The sequence below is a fragment of the Coregonus clupeaformis genome, unplaced genomic scaffold (assembly GCF_020615455.1).
Source record: "Coregonus clupeaformis isolate EN_2021a unplaced genomic scaffold, ASM2061545v1 scaf1264, whole genome shotgun sequence".
Lineage (NCBI taxonomy): Eukaryota > Metazoa > Chordata > Actinopteri > Salmoniformes > Salmonidae > Coregonus > Coregonus clupeaformis.
In genome coordinates, this window is record NW_025534718.1 from 61,411 (window position 1) to 75,952 (window position 14,542).

At 41.7% G+C, this 14,542-nt stretch overlaps 1 protein-coding gene across 11 annotated transcripts in view; it reads left to right on the forward strand.

Annotated features, from left to right (window-relative positions):
- Positions 1-14,542, forward strand: part of LOC121548341 (tight junction protein ZO-1-like) — a 150,129-nt gene that overhangs the window by 58,914 nt on the left and 76,673 nt on the right. Inside the window, exon 1 of one of the 11 annotated variants that reach the window (XM_045217889.1) lies at positions 2,529-2,964. The exons of the other annotated variants lie outside the window; for them this stretch is intronic. Coding sequence (XP_045073824.1) covers positions 2,941-2,964 — 24 coding nt within the window. The 5' untranslated portion in view covers positions 2,529-2,940. Of the gene's footprint in view, positions 1-2,528; positions 2,965-14,542 lie in introns of those variants that run through there. 11 annotated transcript variants of the gene reach the window in all.

Sequence of the window (14,542 nt, forward strand, 5' to 3'; positions counted from 1 at the left end):
TGCTAGTGCTACACCTACAACAATGGCTTTTCTCAAGCTGAGAAAGTACTCTGCTAGTGCTACACCTACAACAATGGCTTTTCTAAAGCTGAGAAAGTACTCTGCTAGTGCTACACCTACAACAATGGCTTTTCTAAAGCTGAGAAAGTACTCTGCTAGTGCTACACCTACAACAATGGTGTTGTAGGTCTCTTTTCATGTATTTTCCAGTTAGGACATACTGTGCAGTGCAGGGTGTGTGCTTCATGTTATTTCACTGTACATTAGAGTTTTCTGCTCTGGGGATGCTGGGGCAGACGAGCATAACTCTGTGAAGCGTTCTCCTCACTAATGTGTGCCTGTTTTGTGTCTGTGTGTTCCGGCCTGTTCTGTGGCAGAGTGTTTTCCATGTGCCTGCTCTTCCATGATAAGGCAGCACCTGAGCTCCAGAGCCGTTGTGTACTGCTGCTCTGGGTAATGGGGGGAGGGGGGGCAGCCATGCAGGACATAACTGCCTTTGATCACGTTTTAGTGTCACAAATGCCCCTCTCTCTTCTCCATCAGGATATACTGCAGGTCTGTATTTGACTCTGAAGCAGGCAGTAGTACTCCTCTCTCTGTGTCTTTGGTTTACAGCGTTTGGGGTCGATCGATTAAAATGTTGTAGCTCTGTCTTGTTTACTTTTAGAACAGCAAATTAGCCTAGTTACTTGAGAGAGATAGAATGCTGAACATTCTGATATCTTCCCTGGTGGATGCGGGCCGAAGTTACCGTTACAGGAGGACAGAGCGGCTGGCATCTATACTAGTATGTAGTCATTCATCCATTCATATTGCAGATATAACAAACATGCTTTTTTTAAATACTGGTAAAAATTTTGATTAATTGTTATTTTGTTCTTTTACTTTTGTGTCTAATCTCATATTAGATTAGATTGTTAGATACTGACAAACACAGTTAATATATAGTAATTTAAGAGTGCATTATTTAGTTTAGGCTTATTGTTATATTTAAGCAATAAGGCCCGAGGAGGTGTGGTATATGGCCAATATACCTTGGCTGAGAGCTGTTCTTAAGCACGATGCATCAAGCCCTGTCTGTCAAACTGTTTTAGGTTTTTGCTTTGTGGGATTTGGTCTGGTGGCAAATTAACCCAAGACCATCTACAGCTACAGGGCACCTATAGCAGGGCACCTATAGCCTGCACCAGCTGTACGTGTAAGAAAAGTCAGGAGCAGTGTGTGAGCGTGATTTCCTGGTTTGTCAAAATGGCTGCTTGGGATGGAAATAGAGAAGCTCTGTGCACTCAGAGCAAAGTGGTTGCTTATAATAATAATAATAATAATAATATGCCATTTAGCAGACACTTTTATCCAAAGCGACTTACAGTGCTTAGATGAACATGTCATCGTTGTTATTTTTTCATTATGTCACAGGCTGAAGCTACTTGATTTCTTTATAAGTAAGGTTTGTGCTGATTTATTTTACATTGAGAGATACAGTCCTACAGTGTGTTGTTTACTTTGAAACAATGCAAGCTGAGCTCTGAGGTTCAGTGCATCCTGTGGGTGGGGGTCCGGAAAGCCATAGGAAGTAGTCTGAATGACAGCTATGGCCCGCTTGGTTTCCTGTGTGGTTGGTTATCAACCACACAAAAACCCAACTTAAAGTCATTGACTGGATTTTCAGTTGAAAGTTGACCTGAAACATTTTTCTTTGGTTTACGACTTTTACTTATGAAACTGTAGACTGTCTGTCCCAGGCTCGTCTGCCATGCCACCAACTAGTGTGGTTGCAAAGTCCCATAATATTATAAAATTGTGTTTTCAGACATATTACAAGTTATTATTAAGTCCTATTGCAAGATATTTTTGCAAGAATAGTTCTAAGTTTTATGTCTCAAGAATTGTATTAACGTGGTCCTCTGTAGCTCAGCTGGTAGAGCACGGCGCTTGTAACGCCAAGGTAGTGGGTTCGATCCCCGGGACCACCCATACACAAAAAATTTATGCACGCATGACTGTAAGTTGCTTTGGATAAAAGTGTCTGCTAAATGGCATATTATATATATATATTATATTTCTACAACTCCAAAGCTGGAGGTTTTTCACTTTATCGTTGTCAGCGTCAGCTGGATGTGTTAGGTGACCCAGGTGTTTTAGGAGTTCACAAGCACTGTGCTTCAATATAGCAAGTAAACACTGCAGGCCTGTCAGTCACCCAGTAAAAGTGAACATTCAGCAGCATCACATCAGTGACATCCCCTCTCCTCTCTTTACAATTGCCAATGGTCCGCATAGTTCATTATCAGGGAAAATAGTGATATCTGTATTTTTGTTGTTGCATAAAGAATAGTTTATACGGGTAAATTAATACATAAATATAACATATACGTTTGACCTGAATGTTCGACATAAATAATTATAATATTTTACTTTAGAATAAGTATATTTAGTTAAACGGCAATGCCCTGGTTTCCATCCCGTAGCATCACCCCTACAGAGGTGCAATGGACTCTTCCAGTCAGACATGTCACGATCGTTGCTTGGAGAGGGGAGAATCGAGCAGGGAGAGGCATACAAAGCCTGCCATTGCAGTTTTACTGCTTTGGATTTACGGACGAAGTGGTATCTACATTTTCTTCAAACGTTTCAGCCAACGTTCTTAAGAGAAAATTCAATAAGGCAACGTATTTGAGTTGGACTATTTTAAACGGAGTAATTTCGGATGTATAGGCATATAGGGTAAAGTTACATTGAAGGCAAACTACTGAAGATAATGAACTTTGGACATTTCACACACAAATTTGGGTCATGTTTCTCGACGCCCTGAAAAAATAAAATAACATTGCCCGGCGTGGCGGCAGCTGGGCGAAATTCAGAAGAAGGAATTTTGCGCTTTGGTTGAAGTGATAATACTAACAGTAACTTGCTACTTTGGGAGCGGAGCAAGCAAGTAAAATGTCTGCCAAAACAGCTTCCAAGGTAGGATACCCGACAGAACTACAGAAAAAAAGTTACAAAGTAGATTTTCTTTTGCGCCAAATGCATAATTTTCTCATCAGGGGAAATACTATCTACGTCAGCTTGTTCATCTAGTTTATGTGTCTCTTTCAATGTTGTCAGTGGTTGATGAGATCGACATGATCGAAGATACTGTACCTCAACTTTATTTATGTTAGGTGAATGTCATTCATGCGACCAGGGAGGTATTGATCATTCAGCGTTTTATAATGTTTTGAAAATAAGTTTAAAAAAAGAATGAGCTCATTAAACTGTGACGACTTTAACGCATATTATTGTCGGAGGTGCCCCAATAAAACACCTGTTGATCATCCACATATGGGGGCCACATACCATTTCTTCAATGCTGAAGGTTCGTTGAATTTGTAACTTTGTCTTGACAGTGAAAACAGTTACTGTGACAAACTTTCTTGTGAATGGACGATATCATAATAATGCGTTGCAACATTGTAACGGTTGGTTTCTTATGATCAAAGCCCGCGTAAAATAATGTTCAGTGTTTCTCAGTGATTTCATAGTATTGATACAATGACACGATTGTTCATTAGAACCAATTGTAAACAACAAACCGTAGTTTTATCTCTGTCATTCACCGGGAAATCATGTTTGTTTACTGGGCCTATGCAGATTTTCGAGTGAACAGAGTCAAGTTAGACACGTCTCAATTGTACATGCTATTGCTCCACACACACTGCGCATGGTCAAGATAGGCAATGCCCCAGTCTAGTCAGTTAAAACCATGTAGATTAAAATACGTCATGTATCAGTTCTAGTGGTTTGGGTTGTTTCAACACTGTTTGACCAGGTGAAAGCTGGCACCAACACATTTTGGGTGGTTGTAAATAGTTTAATCCACAAATTACAACAATACCAATGTTTTCAAGTGTGCCAATCGTTTCCTCTGTCACACAGAGTTGTCTAACAACCTAGGAATGTGTACTGTAGTTTCACACTAATGAAATTCAGGTTTGGTCAGTTCTTGCAGTTCAGTTGGAACCATCTCAGGTGATGTAATGAAGGTTTGTCCTATGTGGTGTGTCTCACTACAACATACTTTAGATATTTAAACTGGGTTGTCCATTGAAATAAAGTAAGTGCAAGTGACAACTGAAGTGCAATATTCTGTTTGCTGGATGGTGCTTGGTGTGTCAAAAAGGCTATCATCTGTTTTATATAGAATGTGTTGCTACTAGCATGACACTTGAGAAATAAGCCTTCTGGTTCATTTGGCTGTCACTCTCTGGCCCACTTGTTCACTCTGAATACATCACCTCTGCTTGGACGATTACATTTTCATTATAGGATACCTTACCTTACATTGAGTTATGGGCTGTTGTTCAGGGATCACTGCTTGATTAAGGAATAGCTTTGAGGCCACATTAAGCAGTGCATGCCCCCCAGACCCACACCGCCCTAATTCACTTCACATAACTATTTAACTCCTACTATAGATGTTTGTAGTACAACACACCATGCATGCAATATCTCTAGCTATGAGTAATGTCAGCAATGTTGTGTGAAAAGTATGACTTGGATGCCTGTGGTTTTATCTGTCAGTCACAGGCCCATGTGTACTACGACTTCGGCCAGAGGAATTTCACCACACAGATTCCAGTGGTCAGAGTCACATTGAGTAAGGAAGTAATGAAGGATACAGAGAATGATCTGAATGATAAGAAGGCTGTTTTTAGACCAGAGTGTTGTGACACCTGGAACAGGTCATGATCTGTAGTTGTGGTGACATAATCTTTGTCAGAGGTCAAGAATGCTGAAATCAAACCCTTATAACCAGGAAAGATGAAAGAATTCTATTCATTATCCATGTCATGGAAACTTAATGGTAGTTTTTACAGTGTCACATAATCATTGTTTACTCATTATTGTCCTCATCATAATGTGTTTCCTGCCTTGGAGGAAGTGTGCAGCACAGCCTCATGTTTCTCTGAGAAGGGAGAGCTCACTCAGCACAGCAGTAGCAGCAGCATTTCCATAGTAGTGTTTCTGCTGGAACACGAAGTAGGAGTGGACGTGTTTGTTGCCAACATTTCAAAAGCTGTGTGAAACCCCATTAATCGAGCTCATGCAGCATGCATGAAAATGAAGACATTAGCTCTTCTTCCACACTACATTTGAATTCTGTCCTCATCCTTCCCTTGTCTTTTCACTGCTGAATAGGAATACAACACCACAAAATAAAAATAATGTATTGTATCCGCTCGCTCTAAAATTGGCCACATGCTTGTGTTTTCAGGGTGGAAGAAGATTAGTGAAATTAGTGAAAGCAAGGGGATTGAAAGGCTTTGCAGTCTGTGCTCTTGTCCTCCCTCATGTATGGCTGGAGAGGCTCTGGTAATTATGAGGACGAGTCCCTGTGGCCTCAGTGGACTCACTCAGAACGTACGTCTTCTGTTTTCCTTTGATGATGATGATTACACATCTCACATTTACATCAGCGATGGGGAGGGTGGTGTAATTAGGCTTCTCTGTGGCGTGGAGAGGTGATGTTTTTGTTTTCCTCTATCACTGGTCGCTCTTTGTGGTCTTTAAAAAAAACTATGGATAGAGAGAGCTGCTGGACGTTTTAGTGTAGACGGGGCTAGTCTCTCTCGCTCTTTCTCTGCCATGAGAGGGCCTGTGGACAGAGGGTCTCAAGTGGCTCCCATGAAGAGGAGCTAGGAGACTAGGAGCCCTGGCCCCTTGTGCAGCTGAGCTCTCAGTTTTGGTCAGACAGTATTCTAAAACAACACTGCTTCCTATCAAGAGCACTGGCACATGACAATCAGTTATCTAGACTCCACCGTTTTATCACTAGTTTATCTAGTAGTGAAATACAATCAAGTTATGCTTAAAGACATGCTACAGAGCTTTGGCAACTATGTGTAGTTCATACATTCATAATCTATGAGCAGTATTACTGTCTTACCACAATTAGCCACATAATCCGTAGTTTTAAAGTGAGTGTTTACTGGAAGCTGTGCAACGCCATTTTCCCCTACATGGGCCAGCCCCTAGCAATTTAAGTTCTAGCCAATGAGCTTAAGCCCTTGCCATTTGAGTGACAGTTAGCAAGATACACACACACACACACCGCAGAGGGAGAGCAATGACGTGGTGCTGCACATACAGTGAGGGAAAAAAGTATTTGATCCCCTGCTGATTTTGTATGTTTGCCCACTGACAAAGACATGATCAGTCTATAATTTTAATGGTAGGTTTATTTGAACAGTGAGAGACAGAATAACAACAAAAAAATCTAGAAAAACGCATGTCGAAAATGTTATAAATTGATTTGCATTTTAATGAGGGAAATAAGTATTTGACCCCTCTGCAAAACATGACTTAGTACTTTGTAGCAAAACCCTTGTTGGCAATCACAGAGGTCAGACGTTTCTTGTAGTTGGCCACCAGTTTTGCACACATCTCAGGAGGGATTTTGTTCCACTCCTCTTTGCAGATCTTCTCCAAGTCATTAAGGTTTCGAGGCTGACGTTTGGCAACTCGAATCTTCAGCTCCTTCCACAGATTTTCTATGGGATTAAGGTCTGGAGACTGGCTAGGCCATTCCAGGACCTTAATGTGCTTCTTCTTGAGCCACTCCTTTTGTTGCCTTGGCCATGTGTTTTGGGTCATTGTCATGCTGGAATACCCTTCCACGACCCATTTTCAATGCCCTGGCTGAGGGAAGGAGGTTCTCACCCAAGATTTGACAGTACATGGCCCCATCCATCGTCCCTTTGATGCGGTGAAGTTGTCCTGTCCCCTTAGCAGAAAAACACCCTCAAAGCATAATGTTTCCACCTCCATGTTTGACGGTGGGGATGGTGTTCTTGGGGTCATAGGCAGCATTCCTCCTCCTCCAAACACGGCGAGTTGAGTTGATGCAAAAGAGCTCAATTTTGGTCTCATCTGACCACAACACTTTCACCCAGTTCTCCTCTGAATCATTCAGATGGCCCTGTATATGTGCTTTCTTGAGCAGGGGGACCTTGCGGGCGCTGCAGGGTTTCAGTCCTTCATGGCGTAGTGTGTTACCAATTGTTTTCTTGGTGTCTATGATCCCAGCTGCCTTGAGATCATTGACAAGATCCTCCCGTGTAGTTCTGGGCTGATTTCTCACCGTTCTCATGATCATTGCAACTCCACGAAGTGAGATCTTGCATGGAGCCCCAGGCCGAGGGAGATTGACAGTTCTTTTGTGTTTCTTCCATTTGCGAATAATCGCACCAACTGTTGTCACCTTCTCACCAAGCTGCTTGGCGATGGTCTTGTAGCCCATTCCAGCCTTGTGTAGGTCTACAATCTTGTCCCTGACATCCTTGGAGAGCTCTTTGATCTTGGCCATGGTTGAGAGTTTGGAATCTGATTGATTGATTGCTTCTGTGGACAGGTGTCTTTTTATACAGGTAACAAACTGAGATTAGGAGCACTCCCTTTAAGAGTGTGCTCCTAATCTCAGCTCGTTACCTGTATAAAAGACACCTGGGAGCCAGAAATCTTTCTGATTGAGAGGGGGTCAAATACTTATTTCCCTTATTAAAATGTAAATCAATTTATAACATTTTTGACATGTGTTTTTCTGGATTTTTTTGTTGTTATTCTGTCTCTCACTGTTCAAATAAACCTACCATTAAAATTATAGACTGATCATTTCTTTGTCAGTGGGCAAACGTACAAAAACAGCAGGGGATCAAATACTTTTTTCCCTCACTGTATGTGATGTAGTACGCAATTTTCAGGGACCACTTTTGATTTGTGAACTCTACTTTCAGAAATACTGGCAAAAAAATATACAAAAGTACCGGAGAATCTCTAACTCTGCCCACATAGCACTTCTGTCTGTTATGTAATGGTAGCCTAGTTCTTTACATTAAGTCTCTCATAAAGCATTCATAACATGCATTATAAACTACAGTTATTTATAGAGTTATGATATTAAAATATGTAGTATGATACATCATTTCAATGTTTTACATCATTTTGATGAATTAAATAATGGTTTGTTTTGGATTGTGTTTGAATTAGAGCTGGGCGATAAGGACAAGAATCCATATCTCGATAAATTGCCTGGATAAACGATAAATAGAACGATACGTTTATAACATTAATCTGCACCACAGTTGTTTTTAATTATCCTTTAAACTACTACTACTACTAGTTTGATGGTTCTAGCCATCAACTGTCCCATTAACGATCACCCATATTAGCAAACTTATTTTGTTTCCAACTTCACATTTCTATTGGGACAAGGTTTTACAGATTAGATTATGAAACATTGCAAAGCTTTAATGTGTAGCTGTTATGTGGTTTTGATTCAGGAGAGTACTGGAATTCTGTAATAGCTGTATTATTACCATGAGTGGATGTTCCAATGCTAAGCCAGGGCTTTTCTTTCTGTCACAGCTCATGAGGAGATCCTGTGTATTTCCTCCAGGGAGTGGCATTTCCCCCTCTTCCTCTCCCCACCCCCTTTCCTCTTCAGTTGAATGCACTCTCCCATGCTGGAGACTTCATTAAGATGTCCCAAACTGACACGGTCTGTGTCCAGGATAGATCCCGTCGTCCAAGATCCTGTCCCAGAGGAGTTGACTGTTGCCCCTGGATGAGCAGCAGCTGAACACTTGTCACTGAATGCTGGGGCATTCAGAGCATTCTTGGCAAGGATGCTGTCCTTCAGCTTGTCTAATGCCATATTCTATTCCAGTTCCACATGGCTGTGTTGCATACTATCGTGAAATAAGCAGTGTGGTGTTTGTCTCTGTCCTGGCTCGTATGATAGCTAGCTAGAGCACCCAACCTCTGCTCAAAACCAAATGGGTCAAGAGGGGGAATGGAATGCAAAATGGAGTCGAAGATGGCTGCTCAGAATACACACATTCTTTGGGACAGATTTAATTGAAATGCTCCTTAAATAGTATTTTTTTCCTTTCTCTTTGAAGTCCATAGATTTATACAGCACAGAAAGAAAGACTCTCGTTGGAAGTGTCTTCCCCGTTATTTAGTCATGGGTTGCTGTTAATGAGGAGAGGGCAACCTGCTGTTATTTTTTGTTTTGGTTACAATGATACTCTAATGAAGTGCTGCACTTATCTTATCAGTGGGTATCGGCCCTATAGATACCTTTATTTGTGGAAGGAATGTGAAGACTGACGGGTACAGCAGAGGCAGGTGGGTATAGTGAGAGAGAGAGAGAGAGAGAAAGCAACAACATACCACAGGGAGGGGAGAGGGGGAGATGCACTGCCTGGCTATAATCTGAATCACATGGAGCCTCTTAAAAAATACCTAATCTCTCACCCATAATCACAGCATTAAATCCTAGAGATATGGGGGTGCCTTTTCACTGTTTGCAGTCCACAATTATTTTCTTCTCACCGCTTTCTATCTGTGACCGTAGAATAGTTAGAGAATTGAGTTTGACAGCTTACTTGAGGGTTTTTACAGAATGCCTAATCTATGTAAACCAAACACAGCTGTAGACAAGCTTGATTGACATATCATTTTCTCTAGAATCTAGGAGGAGTGATACCACAGTGTGTTGAGGAAGATTAATGACCCCACATGTTCTCTCATTGTCTCAGACAGGTAGACTACCCAGTCTGCATGTCTGCCAGTATCCTGGAGGATGGAACTGGGGTTTCTGTAGCTACCCCAGTGTGCGTGTTTGGTTTGTAAAATGGGAGATTTGATGTCCCTGCCGCTCAAAGGCCAGCCAAGCCATCCATCCTTGGCTTGTTGGCAGGTCAGGTCTCTGAGGATTTATCCTCAGTCAGGAACCACCAGCAGCACAAGGGATTTGACACAGGCAAGGCTGGTTGTTTCTGTGTGTGACTGACTGAATGACTGACTGACTGCAGCTCAGAGCGTTGAAATAGATTCATCCTATGGCTTATTCTACATTTCTTTAGTCACTCATTTGGAGAATGATCATGTTTTTGTTATGTAGGTCACCTACCTGCCACATTGCTGGAGCCCTCTTCACAGTACAAGTCCATCCTATTTTGCTTTAGTCATTAATTATTTTTGCCCCTAAATCTGTACAGAAGTTATGGACGATGACGTACAATATTTACATATGCATGTCATTACAATGGTCATACTTCAACCATAGGCACCCGTGTTCTAGGCTGGCCATTCATATAGTTGTTTATGGAATATTCGCTACATTTCATGCATGTCTGCTCTGTCCTGTGGGTCTGTTGTTTTATTAAAACATGCCTTGATACAGATCAGACTAAATCAGTCTCAGACGCAGCTGCACAGCACTTTCTACTCCTCTCACTCTGTCTCCCCAGCACACTTTGGATAGAGAGAGGGAGTGTGTGTGTCTTAAGTTAGTGTTCTTATAGTTTATGTCTGTCCCCTTGAGCAACTCTGCCATGTTTAGCTATTCCTCTCACCCTCCTCCCTCTTCCTCTCACCCTTCTCCCTCTTCCTCTCACCCTCCTCCCTCTTTCTCTCACCCTCCTCCCTCTTTTTCTCACCCTCCTTAAGGCGTCCGCATGCTTCCCAGCCGAAACAGTTTGTGCATATACTGTATTATACCAACATTTTGTGACGTTTGGTATTGATCAACAGTAGGGATTCTTCAGTAAAGTCTTGGTTGTCAATCAACTGGTCTGACTTCAGCCTTTCTCTCTCAGTACACAGGAAAAATAGAATTACTCCAGCCCCGGTAGCAACTCAACTGTGGTTACATTGTTAAATTACATCATTAACACAGCAAAACCTACGCCTGCTATTTTCTACTGTTCAACTCTGCCCTCTGAGTTCTACTCCACTCCAAACCCCTTTCAAATGTTATATAATCACCATTTGTGAAATTGTAGAATTCACCTTTTAAGTATATGAGTTGTAATTTTTCAGAAAGGTATTTGAGGTAATTATCTTTTTCTAGTAATACAATTTCATTTCCTCAGGAGAAAGAACATAATCTTTGCTGTCTTTTTGTATCCTCCAGTATCCTGTTTATACAATCTACAAATGAAATTGTCCATAATGACCAATTATATGTGCAGACAGGATAAGGATTCCAACAAGGCCTTCCTGCCACTGATTACACACACAAAACAACCCAGTTGTCTGTCTTTGACAAATGGCTATGGCAGACAATGTTTGTTTTGTGACTTGCGCCTATAGTCATACTTTGCTCACAATGCACACACAACTCCTGGTGAGTTCTGATGGTGTACTTGACTGAGGCCAGAGTGTGCACACCATATAAGAAACCCTTGTCACATGTCTCTGATTTCCTCCTTTTAAGGTGGAACCTGAGAGTGTTGTCAGTTGTCTATCACATCTCTCTCAGGATCCCAGCCCTTTGAGTCAACATATAGTCCCCCCCCGTAACTTCTATGTGATAATTAGTTCATGTATAATGGGATACTGGGTCTATGCATAGATTGAGGCTGAGTTTATCTAGAGATTAATCAATCAAATGTATTTATAAAGCCCTTTTTACATCAGCAGATGTCATAAAGTGCTTATACAGATACCAAGCCTAAAACCCCAAAGAGCAAGCAATGCAGATGTAGATGCATGGTGGCTAGGAAAAGGTAGGAACCTAGGAAGAAACCTAGAGAAGAACCAGAGTTCTTGCTAGATGTTGGTGTTATTAATTAGGGTATATTATTATTATTATTATTGTTGTTATTATTATGCATGTACTACTCATTAATGCATGCATGTTTTTCCCTTCTCCCTGAGATGATAATTGCATCTCCTCTGAAGTGCAGGGTGGGAACGGAACATGGCTGCCCGGCCCCTAACATTAACCAACTCATTAATTCAGTAGATGTAGGCCTCAGCCTGGCCCACAACATGGCCATTGTGACTGAGGCTCTGAAAGCTTGGGAATTTCTCTGAGTGGACTTAGCTTCTTGTTTTAGTGGGGCTGGGCCACGTCACCCTGCTGTGCGTGTGTGTGTGTATTTGTGTGTGTGGTGTGTGTATATATGGAGGCCCAGCCCAGCCCTGCTGGGGTAGTGAGTAGTGGGCTGGCCGGCCCATAAAGGCTTCCGCATGCTTCGGTTCAGCTGGCGCCTAGCCGAAATCTTCTAGGCGAACCGAACGAGTGTGCTCGCATACCTTCGACCTTTGCTTGAAAACTAGAAAAATTAGGCAATAGTATTGTTTGTCCATCTTGAGACGTCGTAGCCAGTATTCACTTCCTCTAAATAGTCAAAATTAATCTAAGATAACTCAAGAAATCTGTCATTATGTTTGAGGTTTTTGATAAGGAGATCTTAGTTGCGCAATTTTACATCTAACTAGGACGTTAGGTACAGTATTTCTCAAGTGGAATAAATGTGCATGAAAATGAGTTTAATTAATTTAATTTTAGAATCCCTACTGTTGACCAATCACCGATGAAGGGGCGTAGACTTCTGCTTCCGAACTTTGACTTGCTTCAAATTTTTGTGTGTGTGCACGAACAGCCGAAGAAACCCTCGCCGAAGGCCAAACCAAACAGAAACGTCACAAAATGTTCTCATAATATATGCACGAGCTTTTTCGGATGGGAGGCTGCTCTGTTGTCCACTGTACTGTAGGGACAGGCGCCATCACTCTCTGGAGGCAAACATGGTCAGCCTCAAGGACCCCCTGCTGAATACACCCTTTGTTTTACCACATCAGCAGTCTGTGTGTGTGTGTTTCTGTTTTTGAAATCCCAGCTCAAGAATGGTGACATAGGAACGTTTTGTCAGGGGCCATGTTTGGGTTTAGTTCCATTTACTAAGGACCCTATAAGGACAACACTAGCAGACACACCCCTGTCCCCAGTCACCGTTAATTAACCTCCCTTCGTTAGGACCTGCCTCATGTTGCTCATTCTGTAAGGCTCTCCAATGCCCTATTCACTAGCAGGAGATGTTCCTCCTCCTATGGCTGATTTGTTAGTGGCTTGCCAATTACTGCACCTCTGATTGTGTTTGACTGGGAACAATGGCTTTATGGTTGTTGTATTCTCTCTGTTTTTCACGACCAACCCAAGCCTGTTCTTTCAAAAGTTTCTATTAGTGTCCTGTGATAAGTAAACTAACGCAGTAATCTCCCTCACCAGTGTTACAATCCAACAAAACTGTGTGTGCGTGAGTATGTGTTTACCCCTCTGCATGTTCTCATACTGAGCTCAGTGTTTCAGTGTTCTCAAAAAGAGGAAAAGATAGAGAAAGCGAGAGAGAAGCTAGGGAAAGAGAGAAAAGGAGGGAGGGAGCGAAACAGCTGGGCCTTGGCTTCTTATCAGCCCATTCCTGACCTGTGTTAAGTTATGTGTGTGTGTGGGGGGGGCTGATATCTGTGTGGCTAGTGATTGGCTGAGTCCAGAGCTGATTTACAGGCTCCTGTGGGCTGGCAAGGCCAGATTCCCTGCTGCCTGCATGGGCCTGATTATCGTCCCTGACCTCAGTGCAGACTAATGGGTCAAACAACTTCAGGATTGTCAAACGGTTGCCTGCCGACAGTACGTAGCACATCTGAACAGAGTGTCGGCAGTCGATCTCTTCTGTGTCCATGTGTGTTCCTTTATGGTCTACTCAATGTTAGCTAACTAGCTAGCTGCGCTAATGTTACTATTGTTCTACAAAGCCCTTGTTGATACTAGCCAGATGGCCACAGCTAGATAACTAAATAGCAAGATGACAAAAAAACATTTAATAAACTCTCCATAATCTCACACAGCCCATAGATATATGTTTATCTAGCTGGCTAACGTTCACTAGCTAACTAGCTGTTGTGCTAGCTAGGTAAAGTAAAGACACTGCATTGACTCTTGGTTGCCAGCTACAGGCTGCTTCATGGAAACTAATCCATTGTGATTTAATTGTAATGTTACTAGCTACGGTGGCTAGATGGCTATCTTGGTAAAGCATTTAGTGTTGTGTGCATGGTGCTGCACTTACCACGCTGATTCGTTTCATATGATGTGTGTGTGACTGCATTGCTCAGTTAGCAAGCTAACGTTAGCTAGTAAGCTAGTGCACATTATCAAACTTAACAAAAAAATCCTTCTTCAAGCACCAAACTCTTTAACTAGATGTAAAAGCTGTAAAGACTTGCTCTAGAAAAGCTTTATTGTTAAAACGATTCTGATGAAAAGGGTGGATTAGACCGGAAAAAGTGCCCTCTATTTTGTTTTTTCTTCAAATCAAATGTTATTTGTCACATGCTTCGTAGACAACAGCTGTAGACTATCAGTGAAATGCTTACTTATGGGTCCTTTTCCAACAATGCAGATTTAAAGATAAGATAAACAATAAAAATAGAAAGAGTGATATGAGGAATAAATACACAGTGAATAAAAATAACGAGAAAGAATAACATGGCTATATATAGGGAGTAGAGAATAACATGGCTATATATAGGGAGTAGAAAATAACATGGCTATATACAGGGAGTAGAAAATAACATGGCTATATACAGGGAGTAGAAAATAACATGGCTATATATAGGGAGTAGAAAATAACATGGCTATATACAGGGAGTAGAAAATAACATGGCTATATATAGGGAGTAGAAAATAACATGGCTATATACAGGGAGT